Raw genomic sequence first — 26,033 nt, 5'->3', positions numbered from 1 at the left:
CATCGCTGTAACAAGTTGATCTAGTGAAAACGTTTAGTCATAAGCGGCCCAAAGGGTTAAAAGTATCATTCAGTCACACCAGCTAACGTTACACGATTCAGTATTGGCACGTGGATGGAATATTTAATGTGCACGTGCCTAATTCGCACGTACCTGTTCGCCCTCGGTGCTTATCTTCTCAATTCCGCAAGCATCAATTAAACTTTAATCCTATAATTACGTATTTCATTAGCTGTATGTAGGGGAGCATGTGCATGATGAGCACCACAAATATTTAGTAAAGACCCACGTATATTCTACTCGTAGAAAACGTTAATGAGGGTTGCAGTGTGGACGAACTGTTTTGTTCATCCAATAGACTTCAGTTGCAATTAGTGCTTCAGTCACAGTGGTCTGTTCGAGCACACTGAAACTCAGAGTCGTGTTTTTCTGTCACGTTGTTCGTTTACTAACACCTCAGTCACTCAAAAATCACTGTTCACATAATTATTTCTACTTTCAATAGATGGCACAGTTTCTTGTAATTAACAATAGTTCATCCTAATGATGTTACCAATCACATTCATGAGGGTACGTGTAATTGTTTCACGAGACTGGCTGTTGATCTCGCGACACGATATTCGAACGAAAGATACAAACAAAAGTACCTCAACTTACGAATTTGAACAGAACACAGTTTAAAGATCTCCGTCTCTCTCAATTAGTATCTCCACTGAATTTTGGTCAAGTCCATTCCGGTTAATTGCGTAACCGTCGCGGTGCGGCTAATTCTTACCTCGATGACACAACATGCGAAAGCGGAAAATACACTTTTCATAACAACTTGCAAATATTTTTGCAAATGGACTCTGCTATATCACATATAGCTTCAATGGTGAAGCTTTTAAACGTCTTCGGCAACGCAACAGTTGCGTTTTTCTAATGTTCTCGAGGGAGGCAATCATCTGTTCTGAGGTCTCAGAAAGATCATTCTCCTGTAAATGCCGCAGCACGTTATAAATTAGTCATTTTCTTCTAGGTGGGCACCGCAGCTTCAGAAAATTTGAAGAAAGATATTGTTTCACCAGGCTGTAATTCAAATTAGTTCATTGTGCACTACCGGTTTCGAGCACGGCCCCATTCTCTAGTTGACGAGGCATGGATGATATGTCCACTTCGCTTGTAACAAATACATTTGCGAATGGGCCGGGCCCGAAATCGGTAGTGCACAATTAAGTAATTTGAAATTCAGCCTTTTCTTCTTAATACAAATTTTGTTGAAGGCAAAAATAACCCAGAGCTAGGTGTCGACCGTTGATTAGCTGGCACAAACATTCGTTGTGTAAGTTGCTTTGGAGACGTGGGAGCTTACGCAATACAATTTTTGATGTCGAGTCGCGACTGAACGACGCATTGACTCTGCTAGTTCACAACCCTGGTGAGACGTTGCGTGTCGTTTATCTTCCTCCAGTTGGTTCGTTTTCCGCATTCACAAACAACTGATGACCTAGCAGTTTCAGTGCGTACAGTAGTAGATTAAGATGGAATCAGTTCTGATCAATATACACAACAAGGAATTTTTAACATTCAGTTTTACATGTTTCCTTTCTCCATTGCTCTGTTGTTATTGATGGCGATATGTTCTTCCAAAACAGAACACAATTAACTGTCTTTCTACTCAGTGACAGACCATTTGCTGAGAAGTAATTAATGCCAAAGGAGATAGAAAGACGGAAATATTCAGCAAAATTATTGATAAGTTCTCAGTAAATGGTCTTCACAATCCTCGTAGGTGAAGACTACTGTTTCTGTTTTGCATGCCTCAGGTTACAGCTCTTGTAACAAAAAAGAAAATAGACAAGATATGGAAGCACTACATCTGTTCTTAGCCACGACACTATGTTCCAGACCGTTTCCTAGCACAGACCTAGTACCAAGAACTACAGTTTACTGTTAAATGATTTATCCATAGCCTTGAGAGTCTCTCCAAAATACGACGTTCGCTCCACGGAGTAGTGCACCCCATTTTAAAACTTCCTCGCAGGAGCGGTACGCTTGCAAGCAAGTTTGTCTCCTGTGGGCAGTCATCTTGACGATGAGTTATCTAAGCACGATTTACGAACCACCCTCACATCTTCCATCGTGCAAGTAGACGGTCATCATGAATTGTCACACGCCCTCACTCAATGAGACGTTGCAGAGACGTTTGGATTTAACCCAAGGGTTTGGAATGCCATGGTGATCTTGTACTAACAAAGGAACCTCCCCATCGCACCCCCCTCAGATTTAGCTATAAGTCTTCCCTCGAGTGAAAAGTTTAATTTTTTATTTTCAGACAATTATTATCTGTCCGTCTGTCCGATGCGAGGTAACTGCGCCGTAGTATGGGGACGCTACACCTAAAAAAACATCGAAACACACGACGTCAGTCGACTACAGCGCACGGAAGAGAGAGTATTCCTGCTAACGAGGCTCCCTGGCTGGCAGTTGACTGTTCGCTACTTTGGACGAGAGTGCATTAAATGCGTGAGATGTATTCCGTGGGCAATATGAATCCAGCAAATTAGCTCGCGACTTCAATAACAAGGTCAATGAACGAACGGACAGAGCATAACTTTGCGAAAATAAAGAAAGTAAACTTTTCACTCGAGGGAAGACTTGAACCAAGGACCTCTCTTTCCGCAGCTGCTCACGCTAACCACGGGACCACGGCGCTCCTCAGCTCATGCGATTCTTGATGTTGCCTATGTTGCGCATGGACTGCTCAGTTTGTTATTTTGCTTATTTTTTTCATAGTTCTACACAACTTCTTCCTGTTTTCTCGATTGATCTGTGTTCAGTTTTTCAAGGCCTATCCACTGTGCCAACTTATAATTAAATCTGAGGGGGGTGCGAGGGGGAGGTTCCCTTGTAAGCACCATCACCTCTGCTCCCCTCGTTAGAAAATTATTTCTTTTACCACCATAATTCGACCAGCAATGGTCGACCGAGCAGAGTAAGTGCAGCAAACTACTGGCTCTGGGTACTTACAAGTGTCCGGTGGCTCCCTGATGACGTAGCGCTTGTTGGAGATCTGCACGCGTGCGCCGTCCGGTGGAGCCGTCCGCGCAGCGGCGGTGGCCTCGCTCAGGATGTGGTCCACCCGGTCGCGCACGGCGGCCGCGGGCAGCCGCGCCGGGAACATCACGAGCAGTAGGCCGCACACACACAGCAGCACGGACAGCACCGTCCAGCCTGGCCGACAACGACCACCGCCAATATTACCCTCCACAGCCATCCACTACTGGGGTCAGGAACATTATCAGCACCAAACCTCATACAGTGAACACAAGGCACAGTGGTGTCCAAGCTTTTACATCTACATCTACATCTGCACACATATTCCGCAAGCCACCGTGCAGTGAGTGGAGAGAGTACCTGTAGCAGCACAGCAGCACAGCTATTCGTTTCCTTTCCTGTTCCACCCGTAAATAGAGCGACGGAGACGGCCGGTGTGGCCGAGCGGTTCTAGGCGCTTCAGTCTGGAACCGCGCTACCGCTATGGTCGCAGGTTCGAATCTTGCCTCGGGCATGGATGTGTGTGATGTCCTTGGGTTAGTTAGGTTTAAGTAGTTCTAAGTTCTAGGGGACTGATGACCTCCGATGTTAAGTCCCATATTGCTCAGAGCCATTTGAACCAAGAGCGACGGAACAACGACTGACTACACTTCCATACGAGCCCTAATTTCTAATCCTCGTGGTCCTTATGTAAAATGTATGTTGGCGGCAGTAGAATCGCTCTGTAATCAGCTTCAAATGACGGTTCTCTGAATTTTCGCTTTAAGTGTTCCTCGAAAGCAACGTCGCCTTCCTCCAGTGATCCCCATTTGAGTTACCGTAACACTTGTCTGATGTTCGAACCAACAGCCACCAAATCTAGCGATTCGTCTCTGAATTGCTTCGATGTCCTCTTTCAATACGACAGGGTGCGGATCTCAAACATTCGAGCATTACTCAAGAATAGGTCGCACTAGCGTCCTACATGCGGCCTCCTTTACAGATGAACCACACTTTCCTAAAATTCTCCCTATAAACCGAAGTCCACCATTCACCATCCCTATCACAGTCCTCATACGCTCGTTCCATTTCATATCGCTTTACAACGTTTCCCACTGATATTTAAACCATGTGACTGTGTCAAGCAGGACACTTGTAATACTGTATGTACTGTGTCAGAACAGTACAGAATTTGTTTTTCGTGCTTCTCCACATTAAGGCGAAATTATATGTCCTATGACGCCAACGTTAAATCATCGAATTTTGTCACCCATTACCTTGGAAACTTTTTAAGACACTAACATACAATTTTTCATAATTATTGAATGCACCTTTCTCGATACACTGAACTAGAATCATTACTAAAATTTTATTGTAGGGCATGTTATCTTTGTTCTTCAAACACTCAATTTTTTGACAGAATTTGTAAATAAATAACTCAGGATATTTTAATTATTCTAGTTTCATATGTGTTGAATCTCGCACTTGGCATGCTGTGAAAATTTCATATCTCTACCATCACTTCTTTTTTAGAAAACGGGTCATTTATCGTAAAAAATGTAGTTCAGAGATACTCTAACATTCTGCGTGGTGTCTGTTGTTCTATGTCGTGTCTCCCTACCACTTTCGCGTAACGACGCTCTGAGCGTGTCTTTTAGGGAATTGACTAGTTTGAACCTGGGACCTGTTGCTGGTAAGGAGACGCCAGACCACACATGACATGTAGAATTCAGAAGAGTTCAGTGAGACTAGCGATGATATAACCAAATACTTAATGATTTCAGCGTCAGCTCCACTGCACTCCCTGTAAAAGAATCTTAATAATAACTAAATTTAGTGGAAGGGGTTCAAGGCTTTCCTATTTTTAGTTAGCTGGTAAAATAACGTCGAAAAAGCAGTTAAGTTTACCATTGGAAATTTTATTCTACTCACAAAACATTGTTTATAAATTGCACTATTGATAAAAGGAAATGTTTTAATACAGGATGATAAAAACCAACTGCGTTCAACAAAAATGTGAACGAATATTCCCTGAATGGGTTTCCAAGTTCTACAATGGATCGAAGGATGACCTATGCCATATCACATCTATAATCTAGGTTTAAATTAAGTTTCACAAAAGAGAAAACTATCAAATGGTCTATAGTGACCCTCAATTATCTTTAATTACTTATCTAACTTGTCGTAAATTACAGTGGCTGATGTGGCTTCTCAATAATTATATAACAGAAAAATCATTGCGTTTCAGATTTTAACTTACGTAGAAAATGTGAATACCATGAGCTTTAATTGACGATCGACACTAGTATTTCGCAAAACGGGGGTGTAACAGATGAGACTTTTGCAGTTCTGAGTGAAGCTTTATGCGCTGTTATGCGGCATCGCGCGCGTTCTTTACCTTGTCGTTGGTTAGGCAGTGTCAGGGGGCGTCGTTCGGCACAGTTCCACGCACCTCGCCGACTCGGAAGCAACTCTGTCCTAACTTCTCCTTACTACAATTTACCGAAGTTGGTTTAAAAAAATATATATGGCTGTGTTTTCATGTGACCAATCAGGGTCTCAATGTTAACCTTAAGCTCCGCCTACAAAAATTATGTCTATCCAATGAGAAACGTTATACTTTTCGTGGTGGGGCAATGTTTTTAAAGTTTGCAACGTAACAGAGACGCGAAAAAGTCTCACGCTAAAACTTGCAGCTGGTGTGGCCCTTTTAGTGTTATTGTAAGATCTATACTGTTCTTCTGGAGGGCTCTAGCTTTTAACATGGGCTGGGGGTTGGTCCTGGTGGTTACTTTTCGTGGTGGAGCAATGTTTTTAACGCTTGCAACGTAACAGAGACGCGAAAAAGTCTCACGCTAAAACTTGCGGCTGGTGTGGCCCTTTTAGTGTTATCGTAAGATCTATACTGTTCTTCTGGAGGGCTCTAGCTTTTAACATGGGCTGGGGGGGGGGGGGGGGGTCCTGGCGGTTAGCAGGCGACGTGGGTGTCCGTCCCTTATCGTAGGGCCTTCTAGCTTAACACGGTTCTGCTCTCGGCTTCTGTTCTCGTTTCTCCCCTCGGAACTGCGTCTGTCAAACGGTGGGAACGTATGACATGCATTTAGGCATTCTTGTGTTAGTCTGTGGTATTCCATTTTCTCACTCGTTACTCGTATTACTTTGGTTAATTTAATGTCACGATTTATTCGGAGCTATGTGACATACTACTGGAATTGCTTATCATGTCAGGGTTTTCATGGAAGGTGTTGGATTTGCCTGACACCTTACAATACTGAGGTTTAAAACTTTTTTATTACAAATTCTTATACAAATTACATTTCTGCGTCTTTTATGCACTACAATTGCCCCAGCCCATAGTCTGTGTCTTTTTCAGTGCACAACAGCCCAGTGCTTGCCACCTCCTTTTCTTTCTTGCTTCTTTTGTGATTTGCTGAGCAGATAACTCTGTACATGAACCTCATCCAGTTTCCGCAGTTCTTTAGCTGTGTTTTGTCTAAATCTTACCCTTAACTTCTCCAGAACCTTAAGTCTTTCATAGTTCCTACCATTAAAAGTTATTACAGCATCAGACACTACCAACTTTAGAGTCATAAGGCCAACAAATACATTTTTAGGCACACAGCACCACACAACATTATTGAAGGACTCATTCACATTCTGGGTCTTCCCATGTAAATATTACTTTAGTAGCTCAGTATTTGCCAAATTTCTGTAAATAGATTTGATTGTCTCCATTACTGCCAAAGGAAGAGAATGTTTATGTGTAAATTCATGCAGGGTGCCAGAAAATTGAGCTTGCCTATATTTACACAATTCAACACAGTGCAGAGAACATTACCAGCGCTTGCACCTTTACCAATGCATCTAAGCCCGTAGAACAGTCTCACATTAGTTTCATACAATTCATTACCTGGACACTTTGATGAAGTATGAAATGCTTTTTCGTTTCTGCACTTCTGACATTTAATATAATTAATTTAGACACAACACCTATTCTAGCTCCAATAACCTAATAAAGTTTAACTTCACCACCACAAAGACAGAAAGAGACAGTTTCAGAAAGAACTTGTGCAAGCATTTCGGATTAATAATGAAGTTGTCCATAATATCATTACTTTTACCCCTGTCACCCGTTTTTAAAGCTACTTTCCTTTTCGATGCACTAGGGGGCATGGTCACGTCAGAAACATTATTGTAGTTTCTTTCACTGCCATCACACGTGTTTTCAAGAAAATGCAGGTCTCACATATCTGTTACCCACAAATTTGCGTTTCTTGAAGCTACCTTTAGGCTTAGTCATTTTATTTAAGTATAAAAAGCAATAGAAGTCACCTTACTACAGAAACAGCTGGTAATCAAACTACTTTCAACGAAAATTAGTATCAGAAAAAAAGGACTGGTTTGTTTATTCGTAATGCCATCTTCTGAGACGTAGCAGTAGGCACAAAACAAAGCAATTCACAGCCTTCTAGACTGTGTAGTTCCAAAGATATGACTGCTCAACTGTGGCAGTATATGCGTAGCTGTGACATTTGACAGCAACACATCAACATTTAAAATATTATTTGAAGGTCTCACAATTGTCTGATTTTAATGTATTATATACCAAAATGTTCAGGGAAGTCGAAAGTACGTTATGGAGTAGAAAACAGAAAATGTCAAATTTCAACGAATTTCACGTACAATGTCCCGTTCAAATGGTTCAAATGGCTCTGAGCACTATGGAACTTAACATCTGAGGTCATCAGTCCACTAGAACTTAGAACTACTTAAACCTAACTAACCTAAGGACATCACACACATCGATGCCCGAGGCAGGATTCGAACCTGCACCATAGCGGTCGCGCGGTTCCAGACTGAAGCGTCTAGAACCGCACGGCCACCGCGGCCGGCAACCGCTCAGCCACACCGGCCGGCAATGTCCCCTTAACTTACAGTTTTCTACACTTAGAGCCTGCTGCCATTCATCACACCAACTAGAAATCTTGTTTAAGTCATTTTATATTTACTTATTTTCGACATCTTTCTGTACACCACAGTATTATCAGCAGACAACCGCACATTACTGCCAATCCTGTCCGTCAGATCATTTATATATTTGGAAAATAATAGCGGTCCTCTTACACTTCCCTGGGCCCATCCTGACGATACCATTGTCTCTGATGAACACTTGTCATCGAGGGCAACATTTTGGATTGTATTATTTAAGAAGTCCTCGAGCCACTCATGTATCTGTGAACTTATTCCATATGCTCGTACCTTCGTTAACAGACTGCAGTTGGGTAACGGGTCAAATGACTTTTTGGAAATCTAGAAATATAGATTCTGCCTCTTACAATTCATCAACGGTTCGCATATATCATACGAGAAAAGGGAAACCTGAGTTTCGCACTAGTGATGCTTTCTAAGACCATGCTGACTCGCGGACATAAGCTTTTAGATCTCTAGGAAAATTATTATATTCGAACTAACAATATGTTCTAGAATTCTCCAGCAAACCGATGTTCAGAAGACTGGTGTGAAATTTTGTGGATCCGTCCTTTTACCATTTTTGTATAAGGACTCACCTGTACTTTCTTCCAGTGGCTAGGGACTTTGTGCTCGGAGAGAGATTCTCGGTAAATGATAGCTGACTGAGGGGCGAATGGCATAGTGCACATTGCATAAAACCGAACTGGGATTCCAGCCGGACCTGTCTACTTACTTGTTTTCAACTGTTTCAGTTGTTTCTCTACGCCAGGGATGTCAGGGATGCAATATGTAGTCCTTAAGGCATTCCGTGTGTTGGTGAATCTACGATAGAGTATGTCTGTACAATTCTCCTGCGTTAAAAACCTCTTAGACGCGTAATTTAAAACTTCGGCTTTCGTTATGCTTCATCTGCCACACCAGACTGGTCGACGAGTGACTAGATGGATGCCTTAGATCCGCTTTGCAATTTTCACAAGACCAAAGTTTTGTAGCCTTCTCGGCCAGATAGTTTGCTAAGGTATGACGGTGATATTCGTATCCTTCGCGCATAGCTCTTTTCACAGACGCACGAATTTCCACTAACTCGTGTCTGTCGTCATTTGTTCGTTCTCTGTTGTACCGAGAGTACAACAACCTTTGCTTCTTCAGCATTTTCTGAATTCGTTGCTAAACCACGATGGGCCTTTTCCGTCCTTAATCCACTTACTAGACACATACTTGTCCAGAGCACCATTTACAAGCAGTCTAAAATTTTCCTATAATTCCTCTACGTCCATCGTGCTAGAACTAAATGACTGCAGTTCATTGTCTAAATGAGATGGTTACAAGTGATTTCCTGTTTTCCAACAGCGTCTAAATTTTCAACTACATCTACTTGCCTACTCTGAGAATCACACTTAAGTGCTTGGCAGAGGGTTCATCGAACCACCTTCACACCAATTGTCTGTTATACCACTCTCGAACACAGGGCGGAAAAAACGAACACTTACATCTTTCCATGCGAGTTCTGATTTCGCATATTTTATTAAGGTGATCGTTTCTCCCTACGTAGATCGGCACCAACAAAATATTTTCGCATTCGGAGGAGAAGTTGGTGACTTAAATTTCGTGATAAGATCCCGCCGCAACGAGAAACGCCTTTGTTTTCATGATTTCAACCCCAAATGCTGCATTATGTCCGTGAGACTCTTTCCCCTATTTCTTGATAATACAAAACATGCTGCTCTTCTTTGACGTTTCTCGATGTACCCGTTAATCCTATCTGGCAAGGACCCCACACCGCGCAGCAGTACTCCAAATGAGGACGACAAGCGCATTGTAGGTAGTCTCTTTACCAGATGTGTTGCTTCTACAAGTGTTCTGCTTATGGAACGCAGTCTTTGGTTCGCCTTCTCCTCAACATTGTCTGTGTGTTCTTTCCAATTCAAGCTGTTCGTAATTGTGATTCCTAAGTATTTAACTGCATTTACGACCTTCAGATTTGATTGATTTATCGTGTAATCGAAGTTTAACGGACTCCTTTTAGCACACATATGAATGACCACATACGTTTTATTATTTACGATTAACTGCCAATTTTTGCACTACACAGATAGCTTATCTAAGTCGTTATGCAATTTGTTTTGATCTTCCAATCACTTTATTAGACGATAAACGACAGCATCATCTGCAAACAACCTAAGGCGGCTCCTCAGATTCTCTCCTAAATCGGTTATACAGATAAGGAACAGCAAAGGGCCTACTACCTTGGAGAACGCCAGAAATCACTTCTGTTTTACTCAATGACTTTCCGTCAGTTGCTACGAACTGTGACCTCTCTGACAGGAAATCGCGAATCTAGTCACATAACGGAGACGATATTCCACAAGCACGTAATTTGATTACAAGCCGCTTGTGAGGTGCGGTGTCAAAAACTTTATGTAAATCTAAAGTACAGAATCCATCTGAAATATCTTGTCGAGAGCATTCGACACTTCATGTGACCAAGGAGCTAGTAGTGCTTCACAAGAACGATATTTTCTGAATCAGAGTTGACTATGTGTCAATAGACGGTCCTCTTCGAGGTAATTCATAATTTTCGAACACAATATATGTTCTAGAATCCTGCTGCATATCCACGTCAATGATATGGGCCAGTAATTCAATGGATTGCTCTTATTGCCTTTCTCGAATATCGGTGTGACCTGTGCGCCTTTCCAGTCTTTGGGTACGATCTTTCGTCGAGCGAGGCGTTGTATGCGATTGTTAGCTATTGCATCAGCCTACTCCGAAGGGAACCCAACTGGTACACAGTCCGGACCGGAAGACTTGCTTTTACTGATTCAAGTTGCTTCCCTACTCCGAGGATATACAATTCTAAGTTACTCATGTTGGCAGCTGTTCTTGATTCGAATTCTGGAATATTTACTTCGTCGTCTTGGTGAAGGAATTTCGGAAGGCTCCACGAAGATTCAGCCACAGTTTTTCACGACTAAGGATGGAAGTGTTATCACCAGCAGCACGCCGAGACGTGCAGCGAAACAGACTACGTGCCCAACAGTCTCCTCCACATCAATTTTACACGTGTCTACTACTAGAGGGGATACATTAATTTCATCACCAAATATGGAGTCAGCTGAGCACAAGAATTATCTGTCAAGCCCAGCGGTGTCCACCGTAATAAATTACATCCATAACAGTCCATTATTAGAGGGGGCAAGGGAAGGGGGGACGGGGGAGGGGGAGGGCTACATGACTATCAACACTCTGCACTCATCTAGCAGCACGATTGGCACCAGACAGACGGCCCAAAAGCGTCCTCTGCGGCAATTATCGCCCACAGCTGACAGCTGGTGAAGGCGGAAACAACACTAGCGGCACTTCGCACGCCGTCAGCAGCACATACAAAACGGTCCACCCTATACCAAAGGGTATAGCATTCGTCTACTGTTCGATAGTATAGGTACGCTGATGTACCAGAACCTCTCCTTCCTCGACGATGCTAGTATCTCAAAACTAGCTTAACAACGTGTCATCTAGTCCAGCACCTTCCGCAGTCGTGACAGTCGCATTCGCTATATTCCTCCCATCACCACAAATGCACTGCCATCATCTCTATCACATCCACATTCTCTCTCGAGGAAGAACAGTAATGTCGTGTGACTCAAGGGCCTGGTGCAACTCTTAAGCTACGACGCCACTTCTGGGACTCACTTTTCTCTATCCTAACCCCAGTAACTCTACCGGAGAAAGGAGACGTGCAGTTTCAGGTGGAGTCCGAACCACGTGTCGTTCCCGGTGAATCTTCTTCTCATTGAGAGGTGAAATCTAGATTACAGCCAGACGGAAATGCAGGTATTCTGTGTCCGACTTAGATTCGACCCCGAGACCTTTCGGTTTCCAGGCAAGCGCCTTAGCACTAGACAATTAGGCCCGGCTTCTCTTAAGAAAATTTCGACAGACTCACAGACGCCGAACGTTACTTCCGAATGAGCACGCTAACCATACGTACTGTCCTTTCGCGTTTATAACATGCAACCGTATTCACACACGTTTCCTTTATCTTTCCTCCTTACACATTCCATTATCTAACTCCCACCAGCGTGCCATCTAGTCTAATGAGCCTCACACATTCGCACTTCTTTTTGATTACAGCAACAGCTCTATCTCCGAACTCAGCTTCGCTTGGCCTCAAATGCCACTTCATTACTAGCACGAAATGTATTCGCCGTTGCGAATGTGGACTACCGTCTGGTGTATAATGGAATGACGACAATGAAAATTTGTGTCGGACAGAGACTCGAACCCGGATTTCGCCTTACCATTTGGCTTTTTTTTTCGGTGAGCTTAAGTTTATTTATTTCTTTTTACCGTCAGCGTCTACACTTTTTTTTTAAATTCTCTGGCCGCTTTTTTGTAGCCTCACGTTATTTGTTGCTGTTACAGGATGAGACTACCTGTGCGTGACTCACGGCCAGACCCAAACTTCCCTATGTTGTCAACCATGTGTCTGCGACCTGTATTCGTAAACCCATTATGTATATTGCCGAATAGTGGAGACATTTTATTTGAGAGTCGCTTGCCCAATGTCGTCAGATAAATACACTCCTGGAAATTGAAATAAGAACACCGTGAATTCATTGTCCCAGGAAGGGGAAACTTTGTTGACACATTCCTGGGGTCAGATACATCACATGATCACACTGACAGAACCACAGGCACATAGACACAGGCAACAGAGCATGCACAATGTCGGCACTAGTACAGTGTATATCCACCTTTCGCAGCAATGCAGGCTGCTATTCTCCCATGGAGACGATCGTAGAGATGCTGGATGTAGTCCTGTGGAACGGCTTGCCATGCCATTTCCACCTGGCGCCTCAGTTGGACCAGCGTTCGTGCTGGACGTGCAGACCGCGTGAGACGACGCTTCATCCAGTCCCAAACATGCTCAATGGGGGACAGATCCGGAGATCTTGCTGGCCAGGGTAGTTGACTTACACCTTCTAGAGCACGTTGGGTGGCACGGGATACTTGCGGACGTGCATTGTCCTGTTGGAACAGCAAGTTCCCTTGCCGGTCTAGGAATGGTAGAACGATGGGTTCGATGACGGTTTGGATGTACCGTGCACTATTCAGTGTCCCCTCGACGATCACCAGTGGTGTACGGCCAGTGTAGGAGATCGCTCCCCACACCATGATGCCGGGTGTTGGTCCTGTGTGCCTCGGTCGTATGCAGTCCTGATTGTGGCGCTCACCTGCACGGCGCCAAACATGCATACGACCATCATTGGCACCAAGGCAGAAGCGAGTCTCATCGCTGAAGACGACACGTCTCCATTCGTCCCTCCATTCACGCCTGTCGCGACACCACTGGAGGCGGGCTGCACGATGTTGGGGCGTGAGCGGAAGACGGCCTAACGGTGTGCGGGACCGTAGCCCAGCTTCATGGAGACGGTTGCGAATGGTCCTCGCCGATACCCCAGGAGCAACAGTGTCCCTAATTTGCTGGGAAGTGGCGGTGCGGTTCCCTACGGCACTGCGTAGGATCCTACGGTCTTGGCGTGCATCCGTGCGTCGCTGCGGTCCGGTCCCAGGTCGACGGGCACGTGCACCTTCCGCCGACCACTGGCGATAACATCGATGTACTGTGGAGACCTCACGCCCCACGTGTTGAGCAATTCGGCGGTACGTCCACCCGGCCTCCCGCATGCCCACTATATGCCCTCGCTCAAAGTCCGTCAACTGCACATACGGTTCACGTCCACGCTGTCGCGGCATGCTATCAGTGTTAAAGACTGCGATGGAGCTCCGTATGTCACGGCAAACTGGCTGACACTGACGGCGGCGGTGCACAAATGCTGCGCAGCTAGCGCCATTCGACGGCCAACACCGCGGTTCCTGGTGTGTCCGCTGTGCCGTGCGTGTGATCATTGCTTGTACAGCCCTCTCGCAGTGTCCGGAGCAAGTATGGTGGGTCTGACACACCGGTGTCAATGTGTTCTTTTTTCCATTTCCAGGAGTGTATGATTTTGCAGTGCCTGTGTTATTCCGAATTACGATGGAAAGTTCCTTCGGACTTGCATGCATGACGATGAGACTTGAGCAGATGACACATGTGACAACGTATGTTCAAAGGACACCCCTTTGTGTGCGTGTAGGGCAAGAAAATGGAGGGGATACAGTAGATGACACTTTCCACATTTCTTTCATTCTCCGTCTTCCTGGAGTGGTTTGTCGCCAAATAATTTGCTGGTTAGAGATCCAGAGCAGGTAAATATTTGTATCGGATAAAATTAAACAATTTTTGTGGAGCTCCCTTGATCTGACACAGTTACGGCACGTTACGCGTCAGTTTCGCTGCGTGTTTATTCAAACAGCTTCTCGTTGGCTCATATGAGGCTGAGAGGTCCTTTTTATCGTTGTTGATTGTGGCTGAAGTGATAGTGGCTGGTTTCTGCTGTTGACTAATGTGTGTTGAAGTACTGCTGCTGCTTCTGTATGCTGTGTGAAGCTGCTGGTAACGCAGCATGCCCGAAGGAACTTTACATCTTAATTGGGAATAACACAGGCACTGCAATGTCGTACTTATTCACGGACACCGGGCAAGCGACTTTCATTTATAATATCTTCCCTGTATTGGAATATGCATAATGAATGTGCGAGTACACGTTGTAGACACAGGGATGACGACATATGGAAGTTTGGGTCTGGCCGTGAGTTACGCTCGGGTAGCCAAATGCTAAGACGACCACTCGCGATAAGCGATAAATCCGGGTTCGAATCCCTGACTGGCACAAATTTTCATTATGGTCTTTCCATTAAACAGTTGACGGTAGTCCACATTCACAACTGCGAATATATTTTATATATTTCATAACGACTCTGGTCGCCCCTGACCGAAGGAACTTCACATAGTAATTCGGAATAACACAGGTACTGCAATATTTTACATAATGTAAAATCATTACTAGTAGCTTCACACAGCCTACAAATGCAGCTGCAGTACTTCAACACATGTTACTCGACAGCAACAACCAGCCACTATCACTTCAGTCACTATCAACAACGATAAAAAGAACCTCTCAGCCTCATATGACCCAATGAGAAGCTATTCGAATAAACAAGCGACGAAATTGACACGAAAGACGCCGCAACTGTGCCAGATCAGATATAAATATTTACCTGTCCAAGACTTCCAAACAGCAAATTTTTTTCCGACAAACAACTCCAATAAGATGAGAAATGAAAGAAATCTGGAAAATGGTATCTACTGTGTGCCCTCTATATTCCTGCCGTATACACAAATTCATTGGTGTTTGGAATAATCCTTCCGTTTATTCGGAAAGTGGTCGCTTATGAGCTACTTAACAGGTAGAAAAGACTGAACATAGGACCGATCTCTGACCATACGCTGACATTTGTGTCATCTACTCAAGGCTCATCGTCACCCTACCTTCCCCCGTCTCAGAAGATTATCTTGGGAATTTGTCACCGTATAGAGTAGGGTAAACATAGTCATGTGTAGGGACTGTGGTTGTTGTGAGCGGACGCAAGGAGAATTGGCCACTCTTCGGGGGCAGGTGGAGGCTTTGTCTGTTAGGCTCATCGAGCTCGAGGCGCAGACGTCGGCTCGTAGTGGCGTTGGGGCAACTGTGGTGAGACCTATGCCTACTTCGGTGGCCTTGGAATCACATGGAACCCCTGATGTCGCTGTGTCTTCCGGCAGTGAGCATCTTACCGGTCAGCCATCACTCCAGGGTGAATGGCGGACAGTGGTGGGCTCGCGCGTGCCTGGCCGAAAGGCGAAGGTGGGATCTGGCCGCGTGGCAGCTGCCTTACCCCTTTCCAACAGGTACGGGGTGCTTCCTAGTGGTGATGACATCGTTTCCGAGCCACCACAGGATGCCTCGCCTGTTGGGCCAGTGGCCGATTCTCCGGCAAGGTCCCGACAGTCACAGAGGGCGGGCCTATTAGTTATAGGGAGCTCCAACGTTAGGCGGGTTATGGAGCCCCTCAGGAAAATAGCGGGTAGGTCGGGGAAGAATGCCAGTGTGCACTCGGTGTGCTTGCCGGGGGGTCTCGTCCGTAATGTGGAGGAGGCCCTTCCGGCAGCTATTGAACGCACTGGGTGTGACCGGCTGCAGATAGTAGCACATGTCGGAACGAATGACGCCTGCCGCTTGGGTTCTGAGGCCATCCTTGGTTCCTTCCGGCGGCTGGCTGATTTGGTGAAGACAACCAGCATCGCACGCGGAGTGCAAGCTGAGCTTAATATCTGCAGCATAGTGCCCAGAGTCGATCGCGGTCCTCTGGTTTGGAGCCGTGTGGACGGTCTAAACCAGAGGCTCAGACGACTCTGCGACTATAATGGTTGCAAATACATCGACCTCCGTTATTGGGTGGAGAACTGTAGGGCCCCCCTAGACAGGTCAGGCGTGCACTACACACCGGAAGCAGCTACTAGGGTAGCAGAGTACGTGTGGCGTGCACACGGGGGTTTTTTAGGTTAGAGGGACCCCCCCTTGGGCGAAACGATAAAATACCTGACGGCTTACCAGAGAGAACATTATCATCGTTGATAAAGAACGTCCGTCCTCAGAGACCAAAAACAGGAAAATTTAACGTAATATTGGTAAACTGCAGGAGTATCCAGGGCAAGGTTCCTGAATTAGTATCTCTTATTGAAGGAAATAGTGCGCATATAGTATTAGGAACGGAAAGTTGGTTAAAACCGGAAGTGAACAGTAACGAAATCCTAGACACAGAATGGAATATATACCGCAAGGATAGGATAAACGCCAATGGTGGAGGAGTATTTATAGCAGTAAAGAATTCAATAATATCCAGTGAAGTTATTAGCGAATGCGAATGTGAAATAATCTGGGTTAAGTTAAGTATCAAAGATGGGTCAGATATGATAGTCGGATGCTTCTATAGACCACCTGCATCAGCAACCGTAGTAGTTGAGCGCCTCAGAGAGAACCTGCAGAACGTCGTGAAGAAGTTTCGTGATCATACTATTGTAATAGGGGGAGACTTCAATCTACCAGGTATAGAATGGGATAGTCACACAATCAGAACTGGAGCCAGGGACAGAGACTCTTGTGACATTATCCTGACTTCCTTGTCCGAGAATTACTTCGAGCAGATAGTTAGAGAACCAACTCGTGAAGCTAACGTTTTAGACCTCATAGCAACAAATAGACCGGAACTTTTCGACTCCGTGAATGTAGAAGAGGGTATCAGTGATCATAAGTCAGTGGTTGCATCAATGACTACAAGTGTAATAAGAAATGCCAAGAAAGGAAGGAAAATATATTTGCTTAACAAGAGTGATAGGGCACAAATCGCAGAATATCTGAGTGACCACCATCAAACGTTCATTTCTGAGGAAGAGGATGTGGAACAAAAATGGAAAAAATTCAGAAACATCGTCCAGTACGCCTTAGATAAGTTCGTACCGACTAAGGTCCAAAGCGAGGGGAAAGATCCAACGTGGTATAACAATCATGTACGAAAGGTACTACGGAAACAAAGAAAGCTTCATCATAGGTTTAAGAGTAGTCGAATCATAGCTGATAAGGAAAAGCTGAACGAAGCGAAAAAGAGCGTAAAGAGAGCAATGAGAGAAGCATTCAACGAATTCGAACATAAAACATTGGCAAACAATCTAAACAAGAACCCTAAAAAGTTTTGGTCATATGTAAAATCGGTAAGCGGATCTAAATCCCCTATTCAGTCACTCGTTGACCACGATGGCACCGAAACAGAGGACGACCGAAGAAAGGCAGAAATACTGAATTCAGTGTTCCGAAACTGTTTCACTGCGGAAAATCGTAACACGGTCTCTGACTTCAGCCGTCGCACGGACGCCAAAATGGAAAATATTGAAATAAACGATATCGGAATTGAAAAACAACTGCTATCACTTAGTAGCGGAAAAGCATCCGGACCAGACGAGATACCCTTAAGATTCTACAGTGATTATGCTAAAGAACTTGCCTCCTTTCTATCAGCAATTTATCGTAGATCTCTGGAAGAACGTAAAGTACCTAGCGACTGGAAGAAAGCGCAGGTCGTTCCCATTTTCAAGAAGGGTCATAAATCAGATGCGAATAATTATAGGCCTATTTCGCTTACGTCAATCTGTTGTAGAATAATGGAACATGTTTTGTGTTCTCGTATTATGACGTTCTTAGATAATACAAATCTCCTTCATCATAACCAACATGGATTCCGCAAACAGAGATCATGTGAAACTCAGCTCGCCCTATTTGCCCAAGAAATTCACAGTGCCGTAGACACTGCCGAGCAGATTGATGCCGTATTCCTGGACTTCAGGAAGGCATTTGATACGGTTCCGCACTTACGTTTAGTGAAAAAAATACGAGCTTACGGAATATCGGACCAGGTTTGTGATTGGATTCAGGATTTCCTAGAAGAAAGAACACAACATGTCATTCTTAACGGTTCAAAATCTGCAGATGTAGAGGTAATTTCGGGAGTACCGCAAGGAAGCGTGATCGGACCTTTATTGTTTACAATATACATAAATGACTTAGTTGACAACATCGGTAGCTCCGTGAGGCTATTTGCAGATGACACGGTTGTCTACAAGAAAGTAGCAACATCAGAAGACTCGTACGTACTCCAGGAAGACCTGCAGAGGATTAATGAATGGTGCGACAGCTGGCAGCTTTCCCTAAACGTAGATAAATGTAATATAATGCGCATACATAGGGGCAGAAATCCATTCCAGTACGATTATTCCATAGGTGGTAAATCATTGGAAGCGGTAACGACCGTAAAATACTTAGGAGTTACTATCCGGAGCGATCTGAAGTGGAATGATCACATAAAACAAATAGTGGGAAAAGCAGGCGCCAGGTTGAGATTCATAGGAAGAATTCTAAGAAAATGTGACTCATCGACGAAAGAAGTAGCTTACAAAACGCTTGTTCGTCCGATTCTTGAGTATTGCTCATCAGTATGGGACCCTTACCAGGTTGGATTAATAGAAGAGATAGACATGATCCAGCGAAAAGCAGCGCGATTCGTCATGGGGACATTTAGTCAGCGCGAGAGCGTTACGGAGATGCTGAACAAGCTCCAGTGGCGGACACTTCAAGAAAGGCGTTACGCAATACGCAGGGGTTTATTATCGAAATTACGAGAGAGCACATTCCGGCAAGAGATGGGCAACATATTACTACCGCCCACATATATCTCGCGTAATGATCACAACGAAAAGATCCGAGAAATTAGAGCAAATACGGAGACTTACAAGCAGTCGTTCTTCCCACGCACAATTCGTGAATGGAACAGGGAAGGGGGGATCAGATAGTGGTACAATAAGTACCCTCCGCCACACACCGTAAGGTGGCTCGCGGAGTATAGATGTAGATGTAGATGTCGTCCCTCTCTCCCTTTCTCCCTTTATCTCTCTCTCTCCCTCTCTCTCTCTCTCTCTCTCACTCTCTCTCTCTCACTACTGGCTCACGCCCTGCCAGCCACACACATTCAGAGACAGAGAGAGATACATATATTTTTCATGTTATGTGGTGTGTGTTAACAATGCGAATATTGTTTTCCAATTCCCATTGTTCAAAATGTTCAAATGTGTGTGAATTTCTAAGGGACAAAACTGCTTACGTCATCGGTCCCTAATCTTACACACTATTTAAATTAACTTAAACTAACTTATGCTAAGAACAACACACAAACCCATGCCCGAGGGACGACTCGAACCTCCGGTGGGAGGGGCCGCACAGTCAGTGACATGGCACCTCTAACCGTGCTGCCACTCCGCGTGGCCCAATTCCCATTTTCAACTGCTTCTCTGACAAGGGGAGTCTAATCATCACACTCATTTGGATCAATTCTGTGCTCGCTCTTCCCAGTTCTGCATCTGTCTGTTTATCGTACGTTGCTCGCATTGCGTAACTTCACCAACTGACATCAAGAGACGCATTCGTCGAGAACTATCCGACTTTAGTTATCCCCTGTTAAACTTAGTCCCACAAAACAGCCAGCAGCAATGTAAAAAGAGGCATGTTTCAGAATTTGATGCACTCACCAATCCACCAGCCGTTGATGGGGTCTTCGGCGCCGCCTGTAGTGAGGTAGGCCAGGGCGTGGCCGAGGCGGAAGCCCAGCTGCTGCACGGCCAGCACCGCTCCTGCAACACAAGCCTCCTCTGAGGAACAGGCAGGCAGCTGGCGTTTGGGGCAGCAAAATGCAAGGATTATAGTTACTCCGTCTCAACAACTGACCGTCTGATCAGAGCCACATTATTATTTTTGAAAGAATTGGAAGAATGTTAAGAAAAGCTGGTGCTAGTGTTGATAAAGTGAGGATCAGGTTCTTTCGATGGAAAATGGACTCTGTTCCTTTAGAACTGTATCATTTACCTTTGTGTGTCCTTCCTTGTGATTGGAGGTCTAAGGAACTTGATAGCCGATTGCTACAACAGGTAGTCTGCGAAACCAGTAATGCAGTAATGCATCGTGTATACGGATAGTGTTAACCCCCTCAGCGTCAGCTATGGCCTGAAGATGTTACACTGAAGCACCGAAACTGTTAGCCATATAATAAATGACATCATAAGGATGGCTACAGATGTTCCATTTCATTACATATGTACTGTATCAATTTAGAAAACCGATATGTCTTTTTATTTATGGGATGAGACTGATCGTTATATTTGTGCCACAGCAGATAGGGCGCATCGGGTGGCTACAATTACACAAACCGCAAAGTTTGACCGTCTTGTGACTTCGTCTCAGCAATGAACGATTACCGGACTTTCCTTATTAATTTGGTTCAAATGGCTCTGAGCACTATGCGACTTACCTTCTGAGGTCATCAGTCGCCTAGAACGTAGAACCAATTAAACCAAACTAACCTAAGGACATCATACACATCAATGCCCGAGGCAGGATTCGAACCTGCGTCCGTAGCGGTCGCTCGGTTCCAGACTGTAGCGCCTAGAACAGCACGGCCACTCCGGCCGGCCTTATTGATTTGACAGATAAAAGAGTTTGACGACGGTACATGGGCTGTCCTAGGGAGGGGTTAAAATTTTACACCCACTCCAACAACTGTGCCCATATCAATTGTCATCACTGCCTTGAAAGAAGCTGCATGCTCCTTTTCCAGTGTAAGGTAGGAAGCTTGTCGGGCGATTGTCTCGTCCTCAATGAAGTAATATCTCCTGTGCAGAGAGCGCGGCACTACGAAGGCTTAGTGACGGTACAAACGCAGCTGTTCTCTATGCTGATAAAGGAAGATCCGCTGTGTTCTTGTCACGTTACGCCTACAATTCTAATATGTGCAGAATGTTGGACGTTACCACATAAGTTCAAAAGCGTTCTACGAGCTCAGTAGTTCGGAACAAGGTCCAGCGCCTGAAATCCTCCTGCTTACCTAAAGAAGTCGTGAAAAGACGAGGCGCGGTTCCTCCGAGATTACATGGGCTTCCTAAGAGACACAAGAAAGATGTACCTCTGCGGCCGATATTAAGTAACGTGGGGTCTTCTACATACGAGGGTTATTCGGAAAGTAAGGTCCGATCGGTCGCGAAATGGAAACCATAATGAAAATCAAAATTGTTTTATTTGCAGTAGTTAGCTACACCTTCCAGCTACTTAACTATACAGATGCCGCTCCGATTGAGACATTTGTCAGCATTGTACCAACTTTCCAATACCTTCGTCATAGAAGGCTGCCGCCTGTGCTTTCCGCAAATTCTCTACGCCTATCTACATACACTCCTGGAAATGGAAAAAAGAACACATTGACACCGGTGTGTCAGACCCACCATACTTGCTCCGGACACTGCGAGAGGGCTGTACAAGCAATGATCACACGCACGGCACAGCGGACACACCAGGAACCGCGGTGTTGGCCGTCGAATGGCGCTAGCTGCGCAGCATTTGTGCACCGCCGCCGTCAATGTCAGCCAGTTTGCCGTGGCATACGGAGCTCCATCGCAGTCTTTAACACTGGTAGCATGCCGCGACAGCGTGGACGTGAACCGTATGTGCAGTTGACGGACTTTGAGCGAGGGCGTATAGTGGGCATGTGGGAGGCCGGGTGGACGTACCGCCGAATTGCTCAACACGTGGGGCGTGAGGTCTCCACAGTACATCGATGTTGTCGCCAGTGGTCGGCGGAAGGTGCACGTGCCCGTCGACTTGGGACCGGACCGCAGCGACGCACGGATGCACGCCAAGACCGTAGGATCCTACGCAGTGCCGTAGGGGACCGCACCGCCACTTCCCAGCAAATTAGGGACACTGTTGCTCCTGGGGTATCGGCGAGGACCATTCACAACCGTCTCCATGAAGCTGGGCTACGGTCCCGCACACCGTTAGGCCGTCTTCCGCTCACGCCCCAACATCGTGCAGCCCGCCTCCAGTGGTGTCGCGACAGGCGTGAATGGAGGGACGAATGGAGACGTGTCGTCTTCAGCGATGAGAGTCGCTTCTGCCTTGGTGCCAATGATGGTCGTATGCGTGTTTGGCGCCGTGCAGGTGAGCGCCACAATCAGGACTGCATACGACCGAGGCACACAGGGCCAACACCCGGCATCATGGTGTGGGGAGCGATATCCTACACTGGCCGTACACCACTGGTGATCGTCGAGGGGACACTGAATAGTGCACGGTACATCCAAACCGTCATCGAACCCATCGTTCTACCATTCCTAGACCGGCAAGGGAACTTGCTGTTCCAACAGGACAATGCACGTCCGCATGTATCCCGTGCCACCCAACGTGCTCTAGAAGGTGTAAGTCAACTACCCTGGCCAGCAAGATCTCCGGATCTGTCCCCCATTGAGCTTGTTTGGGACTGGATGAAGCGTCGTCTCACGCGGTCTGCACGTCCAGCACGAACGCTGGTCCAACTGAGGCGCCAGGTGGAAATGGCATGGCAAGCCGTTCCACAGGACTACATCCAGCATCTCTACGATCGTCTCCATGGGAGAATAGCAGCCTGCATTGCTGCGAAAGGTGGATATACACTGTACTAGTGCCGACATTGTGCATGCTCTGTTGCCTGTGTCTATGTGCCTGTGGTTCTGTCAGTGTGATCAGGTGATGTATCTGACCCCAGGAATGTGTCAATAAAGTTTCCCCTTCCTGGGACAATGAATTCACGGTGTTCTTATTTCAATTTCCAGGAGTGTATGTCCCAAAATGCTGTCTTCATAGCCAGCGGTTCATGTGAGCAGAGATGGAAATCAGAGGGAACCTAGTCCGGGCTGTATGGTGGATGATCCCATCGGAGCATCGTCATTACCCCTGAAGTGTGCAGCCGAGATTGTCTCGAACAATGAAATACATGACAGTTCCGTTGTGTGGACTGCACGAAATAAGGCGAAATCTCTCACTGGGACCCATACTTGATAGCTGACACTATTTATCTAGGCATCTTTACGTGCTCAATGTGCGCTCGGAACTGAAGAGAGCGTCGTGACGCGATCGACGGGTATACTGGATATTCTGTCCAACACACCTACGCAAAACTTTCTCGGATTTTCATTGTGGTTTCCATTTCGCGATCGATCTGACCTTACTTTCCGAACAGCCTTCGTATTACATTGCTAAACATATAAGGTTCACTCATGTGACCTTCTTTTCGAAAGTCTCCTCACCAGATCGGGAGTTTATCAGATTTTATCAACAGGCTAAGATTACGAGACTCGGCAGCTCAGATTTGCTGTTTAGTTTACATTATTTACAAAATTTCCGCTCGCAATGTCCTAATGGTTGTTTGAAAAACAATTTAAGAAACACGTTATGACCTTCCTCCACCTCATACCTTCCTCAATTTTTTATTTAATAATGAGTTTTATTAACAAGTTGACGGGTTGTAATGGTAAGGCCCTTGTTACCCTTTGTGAACAACTTTTTTATGGAAAATTTTGAAGACACGGCTTTGAATTATACAAATTTTAAACCTCTCATCTTTTGGAAGTATGTGGATGACACTTTTGTAGCGTGGTGAAGAGAAACTTCATAAATTTTTGGACCATCTGAATTCCATTCACGGTAATATCCAGTTTACCAAGGAGCTGGGGAAGGATGGATGCTTCCTTTCATGGATGAATTTCTTCATTCTGGGACAAGATGTCATTTGGAAGCCGAAATATAAAGCGTTCGTTGTGCAACTAACAACGCTACTGGCGCTAACAATGTTAGCACACGACTTCGTTCCAAGCAAGAATCAGTTTCAAATTTGGATACACCAAACCTAATTGTATTTGTCACAGTCTACTGAAAGAACTCTATGTTATGCCTCTAAACACGTACTCCACCCTATTAAAACACTTGAAACAGAGAAAAATAAAAACAAGTAAATTATGGTTTAACGACCCAAGAACGATTGAACACCTTAGCTGGACAACGTAGTTTAGCGATGTTCGTTCGTGCCGTTGTACGTTTTGGAGACAAATCAGTACATTTCCCTTATAATCACACCATTATGTCATATGGAATAATTTTCTCGTATAAATCCTCTAAAAGAAAGTTTTCGTAATACCAAACCGCTTCATAAGGACATTTGGCAGTACCCATCTACGGCAATCACAGAGACACTTTTTAAACGAGTTAGGTATTTTAACTGCTAGTCCCCACTACATATAATCGCTTATGATTTTTATTTTAAATACCCTATCCTAGTTCAAAACGAATAATAATTTCTACAGTCAAAGATTTGACAAAAAGTCATTCATAATTGAATTAATTATGCTGTGACAAAATTTTCTGATTAACAGCCAAAAGATGTAAGACGTCTTACAAATAGCAAAGTTAAGAGGCAGCTGAACACTGAATACGGACGTCTCTATAGAGGACGATAATGCCCAAAATTTGGTGTGTAACCCCATCAGACCGGATTAATAAAAAATTGCAAAAAGTTATGATGGTGGTTTTAAAATTGCATTTATACCGTCAAAGCGTTGAGCGTTGACCCCACATGCAAATTAATGCACCTTGTGGTTTTATGAAAGGTTCGTATTCCTATTGATAACATCAAGTCTCGTCTCCTGTGATGAGTTTTTCCAGAAAAGAATTTTCCGCGTTTCGCCTTTCAATCAAGTCGGGCAAAGCGTCCACACGTCGCTGTTTTTGTGTGGGAGTCAAGGGGTGTGGGACCAACATTGACCACACTTTTCTCTTCTTCAAAGCTTTTTGAAGAATGCCTTGAACAATTGATTTAGAGATGTTACTCCATTGCGATTTGTGACACAACAACATTGACACACTACGGCCGCACGTCCACTACCTAACACTGCCTGCTCACAGCTGATTGCTCGAATGTATATCTACTGCTTACAGTTGTTAGTTCAAAACACCACCGCAGCTACTGCGCTGACATCGCTAATACGCAGGGAATAAAATCAGTCTCGGAACCTTTTGGACAGGCCGTGAACATCAGTTTACTGTCACTCGTTCGTCAAGAAAGCTAAAGAAAGCCCTTCGGTGAAGAATTTATTTAATCAAGATGGCGGCTTCAATCTGGGTACAGTATGGCAGTCTGGGTTATGAGTGGTTATGCTTTCACCGGACTTGACTACAATAACTGCGGAACGGACAGCCATCTACATTGTCTCAAAAATGTTTACCGACTAATATTAGTGAATCCAGATCAGCACGTTTCCTCATTAAGAATTTATACATAGGAAGTAGTAACTACCCCGCTACGTACGACGTACTGTAACTGCTAGCAGGAGGCCAGCATTTACTGGGCAGATTGCGGCATTGGGAGAAGCGAAACTGAACTCCTTTTGAGTAAAGACAGTCATCATAGACTGATAAGTCATTGCAGAACCCCATTTACCGACTTCCATTAGAGAGTCAAACAATAGGTCAAGGAATTTTGAAATAAAGAGTCCATGCTAATACAACAGTTAACAGTCTTTAAGCCTCTAAGTTTAAGGAGTTTCAAAATCACAGTCCAACGTCTCGGATTCAACAACGGTTGCTTCCAGAAATATTTGAATCACATCGGTTTTACATTATCCACACAGCGTGAATGTAGTGGAGAGGAGGACTCTAAGA

The 26,033-nt window shown here is 45.0% G+C and overlaps 1 protein-coding gene across 1 annotated transcript in view; it reads right to left on the bottom strand.

Moving 5' to 3' along the window:
* Positions 1-26,033, bottom strand: part of LOC126236539 (solute carrier organic anion transporter family member 74D-like) — a 91,609-nt gene that overhangs the window by 42,702 nt on the left and 22,874 nt on the right. The window contains exons 4-5 of the mRNA XM_049945962.1: positions 20,045-20,146; positions 3,010-3,213 (exon numbers count right to left, since the gene is read on the bottom strand). Of these exons, the coding sequence (XP_049801919.1) occupies positions 3,010-3,213; positions 20,045-20,146 (306 nt within the window). The remainder of the gene's footprint in view (positions 1-3,009; positions 3,214-20,044; positions 20,147-26,033) is intronic.

This window comes from Schistocerca nitens, chromosome 1 (assembly GCF_023898315.1).
Source record: "Schistocerca nitens isolate TAMUIC-IGC-003100 chromosome 1, iqSchNite1.1, whole genome shotgun sequence".
Lineage (NCBI taxonomy): Eukaryota > Metazoa > Arthropoda > Insecta > Orthoptera > Acrididae > Schistocerca > Schistocerca nitens.
The sequence above is the reverse complement of the archived record's forward strand: the minus strand, read 5'-3'. Positions and strand labels throughout refer to the sequence as shown.